General features: G+C 36.3%; 1 protein-coding gene across 2 annotated transcripts in view; it reads left to right on the top strand.

Moving 5' to 3' along the window:
• STRN (striatin) overlaps positions 1-16,513 on the top strand; it is a 90,863-nt gene that overhangs the window by 34,257 nt on the left and 40,093 nt on the right. For both annotated transcript variants that reach the window (XM_070429011.1, XM_070429009.1), the window contains exons 4-7: positions 4,863-4,941; positions 7,346-7,513; positions 9,628-9,763; positions 12,743-12,878. In XM_070429011.1, coding sequence (XP_070285112.1) covers positions 4,863-4,941; positions 7,346-7,513; positions 9,628-9,763; positions 12,743-12,878 — 519 coding nt within the window. The remainder of the gene's footprint in view (positions 1-4,862; positions 4,942-7,345; positions 7,514-9,627; positions 9,764-12,742; positions 12,879-16,513) is intronic.

Raw genomic sequence — 16,513 nt, 5'->3', positions numbered from 1 at the left:
ATTATTATTTTGCATTATGTCTTCTTTATCCTTCTCCTACCTTTCTCTTCACCCCACCAAACAATACAAAACTAGTACCTGGAAACTATCAGATATTCCTTATTAGTAGATGTAAAGGAAAAGAAAGAAAAGTTGTTCAAAAGTTATTGCCATGTTTTAAGGTGAGTTTGTTTTTGACGTAATTTCAGATTAAATTCCTGGGATCACATATCTGAAGATAACAACTATTGTTTATATCACTTACTGAAATACCTGCCTTGTACTAGGGGCTTTATGTATGTTAACTGTAATTTTTAAAATAGTTATTTTATAAAGATAATATTATTCTCATTCTATTTATTTTTTTGTTAATCCTTACCTGAGGATATATTTTTCCCATTTTTTTTTTTTTTTTTAAGTGAGAGTGGAAGGGAGGCGGGAAGGGGGAGGTTGGTCTCTTGCATGTAAAGTTTCTGAGATAAGAATATGCCACATTTGAGAAATGAAATAACTGGCTAGTATTTGGAGGGAGGAAATTAATGTTTGTAGATTACAACTAGAGAGTTAGCCAGGGGGGAAGAGACGGTAAAATTTGTTACAAGGTCTTGTAAAATATGTTAAGGAGTTTACACTTTATCCTAGGAGTTATGAGAAGGCACTTGAAGGACTTAATTAGGACTCTTGTGGTCAAATTTGTTCTTCAGTTTAGAAGATGGGTTAGAGCAGCCGTGAGCAAACTACGGCCCGCGGGCCGGATCCGGCCCGTTTGAAATGAATAAAACTAAAAAAAAAAAAAGACCGTACCCTTTTATGTAATGATGTTTACTTTGAATTTATATTAGTTCACACAAACACTCCATCCATGCTTTTGTTCCGGCCCTCCGGTCCAGTTTAAGAACCCATTGTGGCCCTCGAGTCAAAAAGTTTGCCCACCCCTGGGTTAGAGAGTAGCAAAACTGGAATTGGGGAGACTAGTTAGAGGACTGTCACAGCCACCTGGCTACATGAGGAAGGTTACCCAGACAAGGGTTCTAACAATGGAGTTTAAGAGAAGTAGGTGTATTCAGGAAATATTTAGGACCTAAAATCTGCAGGAGTTGGTTCTTGTTTGGATGTAAGGGATGGAAAAAAAGGGAGAATCAAAGATGACTCCCACAGTTTTAGTTTAAAAAACGAGACTAGAAGCAGTTTTAGAAGATGGAGGGTTCACTTCTGGATTTATTTGTTAGGCAGTCAAGTGAAGGTGGCTAGTAGACAGGTGTGTGGATTTGGAGCTTAGGCTGGTGGTATATGTTTGATATATAGATTGAGAGGCAGCACCATATAGTACTGATGGCACTCAAGACTTTTGAGTGAAGGCTCATACAGGGACTTTATGCAGAGTGAGAAAAGGATTTAAAATGGAACTCTGAGGAATGGCAACATTTAAAAAAACTGGTAGAAAAATAGACTCCTGAAAAGGAAACTCAGAAAAGTTGTCCTAATGGTAGGAGAGAAGCCAGTGGAAACAAAGAGGAGAAATGGTTTTCAGAAGTAAGGACCCTTCATCATTACTGATTAATGTCTAGAGAATTGAAGAATTTAGTGACAAACAGATCACTGAGAATTTATTGCAAGCAGTTTCAGAAGAGAGGCGAGGAGAGAAACATAGACATGAGTGGAAAATGAAAACTAGGTATAGTCAACTTTCAGGAAGCTTGGGTTGTGAAGGTGAGGGAGTGGGATTAGAGGGTAACAGCTGACAGGACACAAAGGGTGAAGGAAGTGTGTGTGGGGGGATGTATTTTTTTGAGGAGGAGCAAATGAAAATGAGAAAGTAGAGATATACAAAAGAGGAAGGTACCTGAAAACATGATAGGGATTGGATTCTGAACACAGCCAGAGAATGACAGGGGGAGCAAGTCTTTTACTGTTACCAAGAGAGAATATAGGAAGTTAGGTGATGGGTTTGTAGGTTAGGGTTTCAGTTTGGTGGTAAGTATTTAATATGATAGCTATATGTTTGAGACAAAATTATCTGCTAAGAGTGTGTGAGAGGTTTACAAAAAGTAGAGAAGATTTATAACAAATGAACAGGAAGACAAACTAAGAAATGGTAGGATTGAGAAAAGCTAAGGGTCTGGTTGACATGTGTGACCGTGAGTTTAGTAAGAAGCACTGGTCAGAACACTTGCTAAACAGAATGAAAATGGTTAATACTTGAATTCATGGAAAACAAGGGGATAAGAAAATTGAGTACATTGGCCAAAGAATGGTTGAAGGGATAGACTTCGAACTAAAACTCCAGAGGGAAGGAAGTGAAGACAAAAGGAGCCTAAATGGGTAAGAATAAGGAGATAGATTATGATCTAGAGCAGGTCAGCGGTTTTTTTCTGAGGCCAGATAGCAATATTTAGGCTTTGTAGGCCATATGTTTGCTCTTGCAGCTACTCAGCTGCTGTCTTAGTCTCCTTTTATAAGGGCATCAGTCACTTTGGATTAGGGCCCACCCTCAAGACTTCATTTTAACTTAATTCTCTCTTTGACAACCCACCCACAAAGCAGTCACAATCTGAGAGGTACTGGAGGTTAGGACTTCCACGACATCCTATCTCTCACATGAGGGGATGGGCTGAGAAAAACTCAAATGGGGTTCCAGTGAATATTCTTCCTTTCATCTTTGCAGTACTCAGCCACAGTCACATACTGGGCCCATGTGATTAAATATGCATTCAGTTTGACTCTTTCAAATGGACATCTCTCTTCAGAAGTGCGCCAGAGCCCTGCGAGCTTGCTCATAATTTGTCAGCAGGTAGTTTCTGTACTCCCTCGGCTTTTCCCTGTGTTCGTTCTTTCCTTTGTACAATTTTTTCAGTCTTGATTGAGGATTGATTTAGACAAGTAAAAAAGGTTCTTCTCAGCCCTTTGAGAAGTAACTTAGCCCACCTACTTCTATTTTACACCTGCCCACCAGAAGTTTTAGGATTCTGAGATCACGAACAGTTTAATTGTTTAACATGGGTGGGGAGCCTTTTTTCTGCCAAGGGCAATTTGGATATTTATAATATCGTTCTCGGGTCATACAAAATCATCAACTTAAAAATTAGCCTGCTGTATTTGGTCAAACATTTAATTAGCTCACCCCTAATGCCTTGGCAGGGCCAGACCAGATGATTTCACGGGCCGTATAAGGCCCACTGGCCAGATGTTTCCCACCTCTGCTTAATACTCTCATCTCCTGGCAACCACTAATCTGTTTTCTGTTTCTGTAGTTTTGCCTTTTCCTGAAAGGCAATATGTAGCCTTTTAATTCTAGCTTCTCTCACTTGGCATAATGCATTTGAAATTCATATGGGTGTATGTCATTAGTTCATCCCTTGTTCCTATTGAGTAGTATTCCATTGAATGGATATACCACACTTTGGTAACATCACTGGCTGCCAGAATAGGCACAGGCAGTTGGTTATATCTGAGGATGGTATAGAAAGGATTTAGGCCTGTTCTTAAGGGAAATTAGATGACCTCAAAAGTTCTTTCACATCTGAAATTTTAGTTTTTTGAAATGTTAATGTAAATGTTTTTACATGGTAAGTACAATTTATTCACTTGACTTAATAAGGGGATGTATTGGAACATACTGTATTATATCCACAGTTTCTGAATTTGTGAGTTAGTGTCATTTTCCTTTATTATTGAGACCTTTGTTTTTGCCTTTTTAAAAAAAAAGAAAAAAAGAAAAGAAAATATACCCTCTGAAGTTATCCCAAAGTAGTTTTCCTTTTTTAGTTAACTTAATCCCCTGACTGTACTTTACCCTCCGTCTACTCTACTGATATTTCTAGATGGTGTATTACAGAGCTTTGCCTCATTATTTTAGGAGAAAAATGAAAGTACAAGATCTAATTTTTTAAATTTATGTATTTCTCTAATTTCTTATTGTTGTAGTGATAGCATATGAAGGAAAATACATGAGCTTTGGGGTTAGTCATGATGTCAATACTTACAGCTCTACTTCTAACTTAGAAACCTTTCAATTAACATGTAAAACTCTTCTTTAAAACAAGGCTAGTAGTAACACCTATCTTTTGAGTTGTAAAGATTAAAACAGATATTGTAGACATTTTAACACAGCATCTGGAGCACAGTAAATGTGTAATATCAAATATCATAAAACAAACATACCCAGTCTTTCTTGTATCTTCACTTGAATAAAACCCTATAGAGATAATCGTTTCTTATAGTTTAATCAGGGACTGATGGAAAGTGTGAACTTATTTGTATTTTTAAAGTAGAGCCATGCTATAGTTTAGAAATTCTTTAGTTTAGACTTAACACAGAGAAGGCTCTTTTAGTTTACCACCTTCTTGAAAGGATTAAGCTTCTACCAAGTGATGAATTTAAAGCTTTACAAGGCCTATGAGATTTTCATTCAAAGAATGTCTTAAAAAGAATGCTTGAAGTTTTCATTTAATAACTAGTAAAAGACATAGATTTGGAATGAGATTATTTCCTACCTCCTCTTTAACCAAACTGGCTTTTTAAAAGCCATCATTCCTGGGTATTTTGTTCTAATTTTGACCTGGCACTTCAGATATTTTTATTGGACTCTTATTGTGTGACTTGATGTGGATAGGTCTTTGTCTTAAAGGGAAATTCTCAGGCTGCCTAAGGAATTGGAAAATGTTTTTATTTCAGTTCTACAACTCTGAGGGAAATCCAGTAGCAGTAATGAATTCAGACTTTTTTTAATGGAAATTTGACTTAAAAACAGAATGTACATGGTCGTGAAACATACCTTACAGTGCAGTATTACATATTCTTAATCTTAAAAATATTTTTAATGAATAGAGATACCCTCTAATGTATATGACAAGTCAGTTTTATTATGATTTAATGTTTTCTAGATGAAGGTAATGAAACAGAGGTACAGCCACAACAAAATAGCCAGTTAATGTGGAAACAAGGTCGTCAACTACTCAGACAGTAAGTAACTCCTGGTCAAATTAAAGAGAAGCATCATGTATTTTCATGAGATTATTTTTGTTTTGTATTTTCAACTCAATAATTTTTCTCATTTTTATGCTGCTGCTGTGAAAAGTTTAATTGAATTACTTTTCCTTTTTCATATTAAACACTTTTTCCCCTGGTAGTGGAATTTATAAATTATTAAATATTAATAAGAATTATAAGGCATAAATACTTTTCATTATTTTAGATTCATCAAAAAGAGTATAATTTTAGGCTTCTAGATTTTACATACACTTAAATTTATAGTTTAAAGAATTTTATACTTTGCATCTTTTATACATGAATATACAAGTTTTAATATAGGTTTAATTAGTACTTATATGTAAATTTGTGTTTTTTTAAAATTATTTATTGCTTAAAGTATTACAAAGAGTATTACATATGTCTCCTTTTTTCCCCCGCCCTTGACAGTCCCCTGGCCTCCCCTACCCCCCAGTGTCTTATGTCCATTGGTTATGCTTATATGCATGCATACAAGTCCTTCGGTTGATCTCTTACTCCGCCCCCCCTCCAGCCCCCTAAATTTGTGTTTTTAATTGATTGAAGAACTTTTTGATTTCCCTCTCTTTGCAAATATCGCACTAACATGTACTTTCTCCTATGAAATGGGTAGTTGAGTATAAGGAGGGAGCAAAGCTGGGTTGAGGTTCAGATGTCAGGTGGTGGGCGAGACCTACTCACCAGCTCAGTACCTGGTCCTTGCATATCACATTTAAAATTGGTATTCAGGTTTATGCCTCAGTAAAATGAAATTTGCTGCTTGTTTTGGACTTTTCAGATCGCTTGTGAATACTCTAAATCTATAATTTCCAAAGTGGATGCCTGCCAGCCATTCCTTTTGGTGATGGGAAGAGAATAATAAAATGTCTTTATATATCTATTTTTTTTTATCTACTTGAAGTTAAAAGAAAGTGAGATTTCACTAGTATTTAAACTATTTTTTAAAAATATTTTTATTGATTTCAGAGAGGAAGGAAGAGGGAGAGAGAAATAGAAACATCAATGATGAGAAAGTCAATAAAATATATTTTAAAAAAATAAAAGGAAAGGTGACATTTTATTAGTGAATGAGGAAGTAATCATTTAGTAAAGCCAACTTATGGAAAGTGCAGTTTTCGAAACAGTTATTTGTAATGTGATTTTGCTGCCAATGTGAAGTATGTATCAAATATTATTTGTTAAAAATAGAAAAACATAATACCTTTGTATTAGTTTGTAAGAACAACTGATTAAGTTTAGGGAAGTTAGAAATTTATTCTCCAAATTTTAATCAAACCCTTTCTATAAATATTGAATAGGATTGAAAAATGAATGTCTTAATTTGATAGGATGCACTTATTCCATTTTAGTCACATATCTTTGTGAGATATCTCTTTGAGCTATAATAACTATTAATACCAGGTCTTGAAATAAATTGACCTTAGACTGCCTATCTTGTCCACCTTTATTTTCTCTCTCATCCCATAGACTTATGCTTACTTATAAGTTAATGCCTGACATTTGTCAGTCACTTTTATTAATGGTGCTTTTAGTGACACTTACCTTTTTAATGTTCCTGCCACTACGCTTTTTGGTTTTTTTTTTTTTTTTTTGGTCATCTTTTTTTTTTAATAGAAATTGAGTGCCTCTTATATACCAGGCACTGTACTAAGTGTGTCTCTTTTAAGGGAAAGAAAGCTGAGGTTCAGCAGAATAAAAGTAACAGAATGAAAATGGCAGAAATGGGCTTTACACCCATTTAGGCTAATACAAAGCTTATTCTCTTTTATTCTGTGCTGCTGCCCCTCTTCCTGTGTACCCAGGCATTCCACATTCCACAATTGAATTGTGGTTTGCATTTTTCATTTTACAGTTGTCCCAGGATAGAAGAGTTCCTTCTGTAGAAGTGACTCTTTAGATTATACTGTCTTATTGTATGTCATAGAGGAAAGTATGCCAGAAACATTCTCTTTAGATCTTAAACAGTGACACTTTACATCAGAAATGTAAAAAGACTACTGACTATAACAACTGCTATCATAAAATAGTAATTTATCTGAGAGTGAGATTGCTCCAACCCTGCCTAGAAGAAAGAATGTGCTATTAGGTATATTAAGAAACAGTTTCTTTTTATGATAAATATAATGAATGGTGTATTGTATAGTTCTTTGATTTTTCTCAGTGACGGTAGAGACTGGTACTGCAAGAGACAGCTCCATCTGCAGCTGGAAGATTATTTATTAGCAAGTCATACTAGCATGGTACTATTCTGTTAAATCCTATGCAGGCATTGCATTTAAAGAAATACTTTTATTTATGTATTAAGTTATAGAATGCTGATCCAGTATGGCTGAATTGTAAGGATCATCTTTATACACAGGTATCTACAGGAGGTGGGATACACAGATACTATTCTAGATGTGAAGTCTAAACGAGTGCGAGCTTTGTTGGGCTTTTCAAGTGATGTCACGGACAGAGAAGATGACAAAAATCAGGACTCACTTATAAATGGCACAGAAGGTGAAGTTAAAGATACAGCAATGATTGGGTAAGTATTTTGTCTGGAAAGTGTTTTAGCTATAACTTTAGTTTTTATTAAATATATTTGCTTTATGGGTGATATTTATGGTACTTGCACTTTTAGATACTGCTACAGAAATAATTATAATAAGGTTTAATAGGAATTTAAAATTCATTTATTAGAACATAACATGTAGTGATTAGAGTTTATGATATTTTAAGAATATTTTTATTTAAGATATTTGCTTGAAATTTTTGGGATTTAATACAGATTTTAATATCCTAAAACTTAGTCACTTACTATTAGAACTTCATAAAAGATCTTATTTTGGAAATTCAGTTAAAATTTTTAAGAAGTAAACCTTATCTTAGCCACTTTTGTTTATTTAGTCAGGGGCACTGATGGCTTTTCCCTTAGATTGTCAAATGAAAAAATGGTAACAGCCAACACAACAATAGCCATGGGTGTGAATGAATAAAAATTATACCCTTTTTTTTTGTCTGGTCGGCAAAAAATATATTTTTTGGTGTCACAGAATTTTAGTAGTTTATGTGTGCCATGACATGAGAAAGGTTGAAAATTGCTGTTCTAGTGAGAACATGGTTTTTGTTCTCTGGACCATAAACTAAAATTATGAGATTTAGGTAAAGGTTCAAAGATAAGACTTTTGTAAACAGATGTCATTAGAGTCTTCTTAAATATATTCATTAATAATTAAAACTACATTAAATTGTTTTTATAAATGTGAGATGTAGATTGTTTCTCTGTGTAGACATAGACAATGTAGGCATTCTTGCTTATAGTGTTACCTAAGCAGCGGTTCTCAACCTCTGGGTCGCGACCCCTTTGGCGGTCGAACGACCCTTTCACAGTGGTCGCCTAAGACCATCCTGCATATCAGATATTTACATTACGATTCATAACAGTAGCAACATTACAGTTACAAAGTAGCAAGGAAAATAATTTTATGGTTGGGTCACAACATGAGGAACTGTATTTAAAGGGCCAGAAGGTTGAGAACCACTGAAAAGGGTTAACAAGTCAGTATAAAGGTCTCAGAAAAGACCACTTTAGTTGTCTTGTGTTTTGGTCTGACCTGTCTTTTGAAGCTGACAAGGTTATTATTCTGAATGTCTAATTATGTAGAGATGAAGAATAGGGTGGAAAAACCTCAAACGTAGCTTCCAGCAGATTTGAAATTTATTATTTGTCTTGAAAATTTTGTCTATAGGTGTGGCTATATTTTTTCATAGACATACCTTCGTTTCTAAAATATTTTTTAATGAACTAGAGAGAAATTATCCTTTCTGGTCATTGGGAAATTGTTTACTAGATTTATTTTTAGGGAACTAAATTAAAATCTTACACATTTGAAATCACTTCCAAAAGTTTAATGCTCACCAATAGGATGAAGTTTTGTAAAAATGTTGATTTGAATAATATATTGTATTTAGTAACGTGATGTGCACATTTGCTTTTTTTCAGCTCGTCAGCTGTTCAGAAATATAAGATAGCATCAGAGAAAAATGACATATTTTCTAGTTACGGAAACTTTTTTAAAAAATATTTTATTGATTTTTTACAGAGAGGAAGGGAGAGGAATAGAGAGCTAGAAACATCGATGAGAGAGAAACATTGATCAGCTGCCTCCTGCACACTCCCCACTGGGGATGTGCCTGCAACCAAGGCACACGCCCCTGACTGGAATCGAACCTGGGACCCCTGAGTCCGCAGGCTGACGCTCTGTCCACCGAGCCAAACTGGCTAGGGCATATTATGGAAACTTATGTGTTATAGGAAGAGTAGCATAGAGGAAAAGAATAGAATAAAGTTGTGGCAGAGAGAAAAAATATTTTAAAGAAGAAATACATGAAAGTTAACCTAGGATCAAAATACATCTGAATTAGGAGGGGTTCTTTACATTAGATTACCATTAATCTAAATAGATAGGGTTGCAAAGTACGTTAAAAAGTAATCACTTCCTATATTATACTTTCATGGATAAGAATCAATGTCATTCATAATGTTATTTGAGGAAATGTAGTTACAATATAAACAGAAGGTAGTGCATCATATTACAGATTAATTCTCATGTTGAGTTTAAAAAATTAACTGAGCAAGGTGTACATGTTTTAAACCAGGAAATCTGAGTTAACAGATTCTGCCTCTGTGCTGGACAATTTCAAATTCCCTGAAAGTGCAGCTGCAGATTTCAGTGATGAAGACGAAGATGATGACATTGATGGACGAGAGAAAAGCGTCATTGATACTTCAACAGTGAGTTGGATAACTCAGATATAATTATTTTCAGGGACTCGTATGCATACTGTAAAAATAATACATATCTTTCAACCTAAACCCGTAACTTTATTTTTTTCATGAATTTGAAGCAGTATAAAAGTTTTTAGTATTTATTGCACACTCAGGAGTATTTTTAGTATAGCAGCTTTCTGTTAAGGGCCTCATTTTTTGACTTTTTGTTAATTCATTAAACATTTCAACATTTCCATAAAGCTGGTGAATATGGTAAACATTGTGTGTTATAACAATGCAGTGTTATTCGCTGCTATAAGACAGTAGAACTGACAGACCCATTTATGGTGCCTAATGGCGACTGGCATCGACTCTAATTGATAATTGATGCAGTTTTCTTCTTGTCAGGGTTGCTTTGGTAGACAAGTTCTACAGACTTTCAGAACTCTTCCATTAGGTTTCTTCAAGCTAGTTTAGGGTTTTTCTGTAATTTTGCTTACATCTTTGTAAGTTTATTGACTCTCCCTTGGTAGTTTCTTACAATAAGAGGTGTCTCTAAATTGCTTTTTCTCACTTCTCTTCCCTTCTCTATTCTGTCCCCTTCTATCCTCTCCTTCCCCCTCTTCTTTTTCCTTTTTCCTCTTCAACTCCCTTCTTTCTCTTCTTCCTTCTACCTCCTTTTCTTTCTCCTATTTTTAAAGTAAGAGATGAAAGCATGCTTTGCTTTGACTAGGAAAATATTCACATTTCCTCTTCCACTTTTATTTAAGAAGAGGGAGGAGGAATGTAAGGTAATAGAAAGCAGACTGAACCTGAAGTCAAAAGCCTTGGGTTTAAGTCCCAATTCTGTTACTAATTATCTGTGCTTATTAATCCTTCAGGCTAAACTTTTTAGTTTGTAAAATGAGGATTATAATACACACCCATCTCCCCAGAGGATTTTGTGAAGAATATGAGACACTATATGAAAATGATATATTTAACTATAAGTATTTTCTAAGTGTGACTTCTTTGTTCTTTATGCCCTCTGCTTCCATCAGAGACTGTCAAATTATTATTTCCAGATTATTGTTTCTCTGGGCAGGAATGGGGTGGAACCTTAGATATAAGGAAGAAAAGTAATACATGCTTATTACAATAAACTCCATCCATTCCCATTTACTAATCTACTCTCCATTGGTAACCACAGTTCACTTTTTTTCTATGTCTCGCCGTTTAAAATACAGGAGTTTTTGTTTATTTGTTTAAATGGGATACTTGACAGACAGTGGTTTTCATCTTGCCATTTATCTTCCTTCTTTGTTAGGTTATATAGAGGAGATGAGACCTAGAAACAGTTTTTTCCCCCCAAAGAGTTAGTTGAGTGACTTAATACCATACTTAGTAATAACTAGTGTTGAAAATACATTTAGACTCTGAATTTACGGTTCCAGATATTTTTATAGCATTTCTTGATTTTAGGGAAATATTCTAAATAGTCAAACCAATTATTCTAGCATCATTTAAGAATCCTTGATTTCTCCTATTCAGTTTTCCTATATACCAGGAAAGGCAGAGTAGGTTTCACCCACTGTGCCAGCTTTCTTCTATTGATAGTAGCTTCCTGGAGTGTGCATTGAGAAGGATTCCTGAGGCTGTATCTGGCCTTAGATTAAAAGTGCTGTGATTGAGAAGTGGTATCAGTCATGAGCATGAGAGCAGGGCCATCCAAGTCAGGTAATCGTTATCTCTTCGAGTCTACTTCTAGAGTCTTTAGTCTGACCCATTGATCTGTATGTTGAACCATTATATGTTTAAACTACTCAAAATAGTCCAGTGATGAAGTTGATCAGATCATGCTATTTCTATTTTACATGAAGTGAAGAAGCTGAGGTCTGGAGAAGTGGAGATACTGAGTCCATTTTTTCAAAAGAAGCTGCAAATCAGTTGTCCTAATTTGTTTGGGCTTCTGGTTGTGGAGGTGACCAAAAAGGAGATAATTCATAAAAAGTATTGGCATACAGATCTCAAAAGTCATCTTTGGCTCAGCTGGTATGACTCAGTGGTTGAGCATGGACCTCTGAACCAGGAGATCATGGTTTGATTTTCAGTCAGGGCACAGCCCAGGTTTATCCCCAGTAGGGGGCGTGCAGGAGGCAGCTGATCAATGATTCTCATCATTGATATTTCTGTCTCCCTCTCCTTTTCTCTCTGAAATCAATAAAAATGTGTTGTTTTAAAAAATCATCTCTGCGTGCATTAAGGCTAAGTTTTAATCTTCCAACTGGATTTGTGGTTCCAGAGATTCCTAAATATATAAAAATGAGATATTACAGCCCTTACTAGATTTGCTATTAAATCTAAGTCAAGTCTCACTCTGAAACATCCATATTTTAGGAAAAAACTTGAATATTATAGAGTTATTGGAGAAAATTGATGCAAGGCTGGGACAGTAGAAATAATAATGGGAATTCCTTTCCTATTCCCCCTTCCCCCCCCCAGGCCACAAACAGAATAGTTTCTATGTCTAAGGCATGCATTACTGAGTTTGTAGTTTTTGTGATTGTAAATTTTATAAGGGATTGATATATTACACTTAAAATTGATCATGGTTATATTCTGAAAGCTCTTGCAATGTTTTATGAAGTGTTTCTTTCTTTGGACAAACTGTATCCAAGAAATACAAGATTTGGTTGTGTTTCTTATAATAGAGTACATATTTTTATCTATCTAATTTAAATAGGTGTCTTATATTCCAGTGTTTTCAATATATGACTCCATTAGTTTATTTACAGTAAGAAATCATTGAACAAAATTTAAATTACTACTTTAAAATGTATAATATTATAATCTATATACTTTTTAAAGAGACATCTGTTTTCCACTGTTGAATAGGTATTACAAAGATACACTTTCTGAAGGAAACAATTAATTGGGTTTTGTCACTCAATGGTAAAGGGGTACCTTCTCCTTTATTTAAATTACTTCCATAATACATTTTAATTTGGCATGTTTTCTCAATAGATTGTTAGGAAAAAAGCATTACCTCAGAGCAATGACGATCGAGATACAGAAGAAGCTCTAAAGCAGTTTGATTTCTTGGTTACATCAGAGGAAGGCGACAGTGAATCTAGAAGTGCAGGTGACGGAACAGACTGGGGTAAGGAAGGGTACTGGATCCAACCAGAGACATTATGTAAAGAAAAGAAACAAGTATTTTTTCTAGGAGGGAAACATCTTAAAGAACACTTTAAATCTCTTATAAGTTGAAATGTTGATGCAATGAACTTTTTATTACCATCTCCTTTTGTGTGTGTGTGTGTATTGTATGTGTTTAAAGAAGATTGTATAAGTAATTATTTCATTTTAAAAAATGAATACAGTATGAAAATAATTTGAATTCACATACAGAATGTTTTCTATTTTCTGCCTAGATAGTAAAACTTGTAAATCTAGATTTTGTGGAAATTGAATATGATAATGTATTAGAGCAGCGATGTGCTGCAAGAATTTTTAAAATATACGATACCTGACTGTTTAGTCAGGGGCACTGATCTCTTTTCTCTTAGATTGTCAAATAAAAGAAAAAATGATATCAGCCAACACAGCAAAAGCCGTCAGTGTGAATGAATCAAAATTATACCTATTTTTTTTGTCAGATTGGCAAAAATACACATTTTGGTGTGCTGCAGTATGTTAGTAATTAGTTTGTGTGTGTCATGAGATGAAAAAGGTTGAAAATTGCTGCTTTAGAGGATTTAGAGAGCTCATCTCTGGCATCTTCTGTACAAAAAGAAATAAAGTTTAAAAATTGTAGTTATCATTCCAGTCAGGTTTTGTCAGTTTGCACAAGGCATCAGATTTTGTGTGTGAATTGTTCTAAGTGTGTTTACTATTTTAAATGTCTAACAGGAGTTAAAACAAGTGTTTTGGAATGAGAGAAAATTTTCTTGAGGTTAAAGAATTTTAGAACACCCTTAGTTTACAGTCTATGCACTTTAAAGACTGATAAGGTTAGAGAATGAATAACTGTCCTAATATTTTCTTTTTTTTTTTTTAAATATATTTTATTGATTTTTTACAGAGAGGAAGGGAGAGAGATAGAGAGTTAGAAACATCGATGGGAGAGAAACATCGATCAGCCGCCTCCTGCACATCTCCTACTGGGGATGTGCCCGCAACCCAGGTACATGCCCTTGACTGGAATCGAACCTGGGACCTTTCAGTCCCCAGGCCGACGCTCTATCCACTGAGCCAAACCGGTTTTGGCGCCTAATATTTTCTTGTCCCTTTTCCTTCAGGGATCTGATAATGTTAATACCACTTCTTTTACATGGCAAATATTTGAAGAATTATTTGGGATAATCACTTAAAATCACAATATGGCGAATATAGTGGCTATTTTAGTGACTGACCTTTTCCCCCTTCCCCAGAACAAAATTTGGAAATCAGAGGAAGTTAAAGTGAAATGAGTCTCTCTTCTGTCTTATTCCCTAATTTGCTTATATATCAAGTTATTCAGATATTTCAGGCAACAATTCTACCAATATAGCTAGATCCACTGTGCTACACAAAGGTCTTTCTTTAAGGAGTCATACATCTGAATAATAATAGTTGGCCCTTTTCATTGCCATTCTTATTGCAGTGTTGATTAGGATTCATTTTCCTTCAAAGACAGCTGCACTGTTCCATATGTAACTTCCTTAGCTTTAAGGCATGAGTTATGGTCCCACATCCTATATAATAATAGACAAATGTGGTAATTGACCGAACCTTCGCTACGCCTCCCATGGGCTAATCAGTGTGATATGCAAATTAACCGCCAACAAAGATGGCGGCTAATTTGCATACTATAGGCAGGGCGGGACAGCGCCATTCCACCTGCCCTGCCGTCATATGGGCCTGCTATTTGCGACCCGGGGCGGTGGAGCGGGACAGTGCCATCCCGCCTGCCCTGCCTCCATCCGGGCCTGCTATCTGCGACCCCAGGGCGGCGGGCGTCTGTGTGCGACCTGACCCGGGGTGGCTGGGAGATGCAGCAGCGATCAGCCAGCCCGCCCAGGCGTCCTGTGTGCGACCCAACCCGGGGCGGCACCCCAACCCCCAGATCAGCCCTGCCGTGTGCACGACCCGGGGAGGCGGGGCAGGCACCGAGGGATTGGGCCTGCCATCTACCATCCGGGGAGCGGGCCTAAGCCAGCAGGTGGTTATCTCCCGACGGGTCCCAGACTGTGAGAGGGCACAAGTGGGGCTGAGGGACACCCCCCCCCACCCCCCCTCCCCCGCCAGTGCACAAATTTTTGTGCACCGGGCCTCTAGTATTATATGATACCCATGTGTACATTTTAACCTAGCCTGCTACAAAGTTACTGGTGAAAATCTGAGGCACTGTTCCCACATCTGAGCTGTCTCACTCTTTAGTAGTGTACTGGGTATTTTTGTTTATGAATATGAGCGAATGGAATCTTTCAGTCAACTGAAGGTTTCTTTACCAGGATTTTGATCTTATGTGTTTTATACTTCTAAATCAAAGCATTCCACTTTTAAGCAATTAACAGAACTAAATGGCAAATCCTGTGTAGTTGAATGGACATTTAAACCATTTTAAGTGCTTCCTTTATCCCTCCTCACACCCCTAAAAAGGTGAATATGCTTAGGTTAAGAATCTTGTTAGTTTCTGCCAAGTAAATAGATTGTACCACACAACTTCTATGACCTTTCATTGTTATTGTTATTATAAGTCTAGTTAAGATTATGATAAGGATAATGTTTTTATTTTTAAAAAATTAAGACTAATTTAAAATCACACAACTGAAGGCATTTGAGGATCCAGAAGCCACCCAATAGATTACTGTTTTATTCTGGCATATTTTGGTTTAGTCCAATCATTCAACAAATTTTGATCAAATGCCTTCTGTGTGGCAAGTGTTCTAGGTGAGGATCTCTATCCCTGTTGTCCCTGCAGTCTAGTAGGAGGATATAGGCACTAAGCACAGTACATGAATAGTATGTCAGAAGATGATAAATGCAATGGAAAATAGAAAATGTAGAACAGAATAAGGCGAATAGAGAGTGGTGGGTGTGGGGTCATTACAATTTAAAATAAGGTGTACATGGTAAGTGCCATGAGAGGATAACATTTGAGCAAAAGACTTGATGAGGGAAGTTAGGGATATGGTATCTGGAGAAAGTGTTTGGGAAAAAGAAAGCCAGGGCAAATGCCCTAAGATAGCAGCAGCCGTAATATGCTTGAGGAATTCAAGGAAGCTAGAGTGGCTGGAGCAGAGTGTTTCTAAGGGGAATATAGTAGGAAGTGACCAAATCATGTAGGGTTTTGAACACAAGGATGGCCGGATCTGACTTTTATGTTAAAGCATTACTCTGGATGCTGTATAAAGAACCCAGGGCAACCCAGTCTTTTTTTTTTTTTTTTAAAATATATTTTATTGATTTTTTACAGAGAGGAAGGGAGAGAGACAGAGAGTTAGAAACATCGATGAGAGAGAAACATCGACCAGCTGCCTCCTGCACACTCCCCACTGGGGATGTGCCCGCAACCCAGGTACATGCCCTTGACCGGAATCGAACCTGGGACCCCTCAGTCCGCAGGCCGACGCTCTATCCACTGAGCCAAACCGGTCTCGGCGGCAACCCAGTCTTGATAATAGACTTGGTGGGGAGAGAGGACAACTATTGCAGCAAATTAAATGGGGAATCCTGTGGATAGAACAGATTGGATGGGGAAGATTGGGAATTTGATTTTGTTTGTTTAGTTTGAGATACTATTTAGACTTC

This window comes from Myotis yumanensis, unplaced genomic scaffold (genome assembly GCF_028538775.1).
Source record: "Myotis yumanensis isolate MYYU_CA2020_CCGP unplaced genomic scaffold, mMyoYum1.0.hap1 SCAF_11, whole genome shotgun sequence".
NCBI classification, from domain to species: domain Eukaryota; kingdom Metazoa; phylum Chordata; class Mammalia; order Chiroptera; family Vespertilionidae; genus Myotis; species Myotis yumanensis.
Note: the sequence above shows the minus strand (reverse complement) of the source record. Positions and strands in the feature narration are given on the sequence as shown.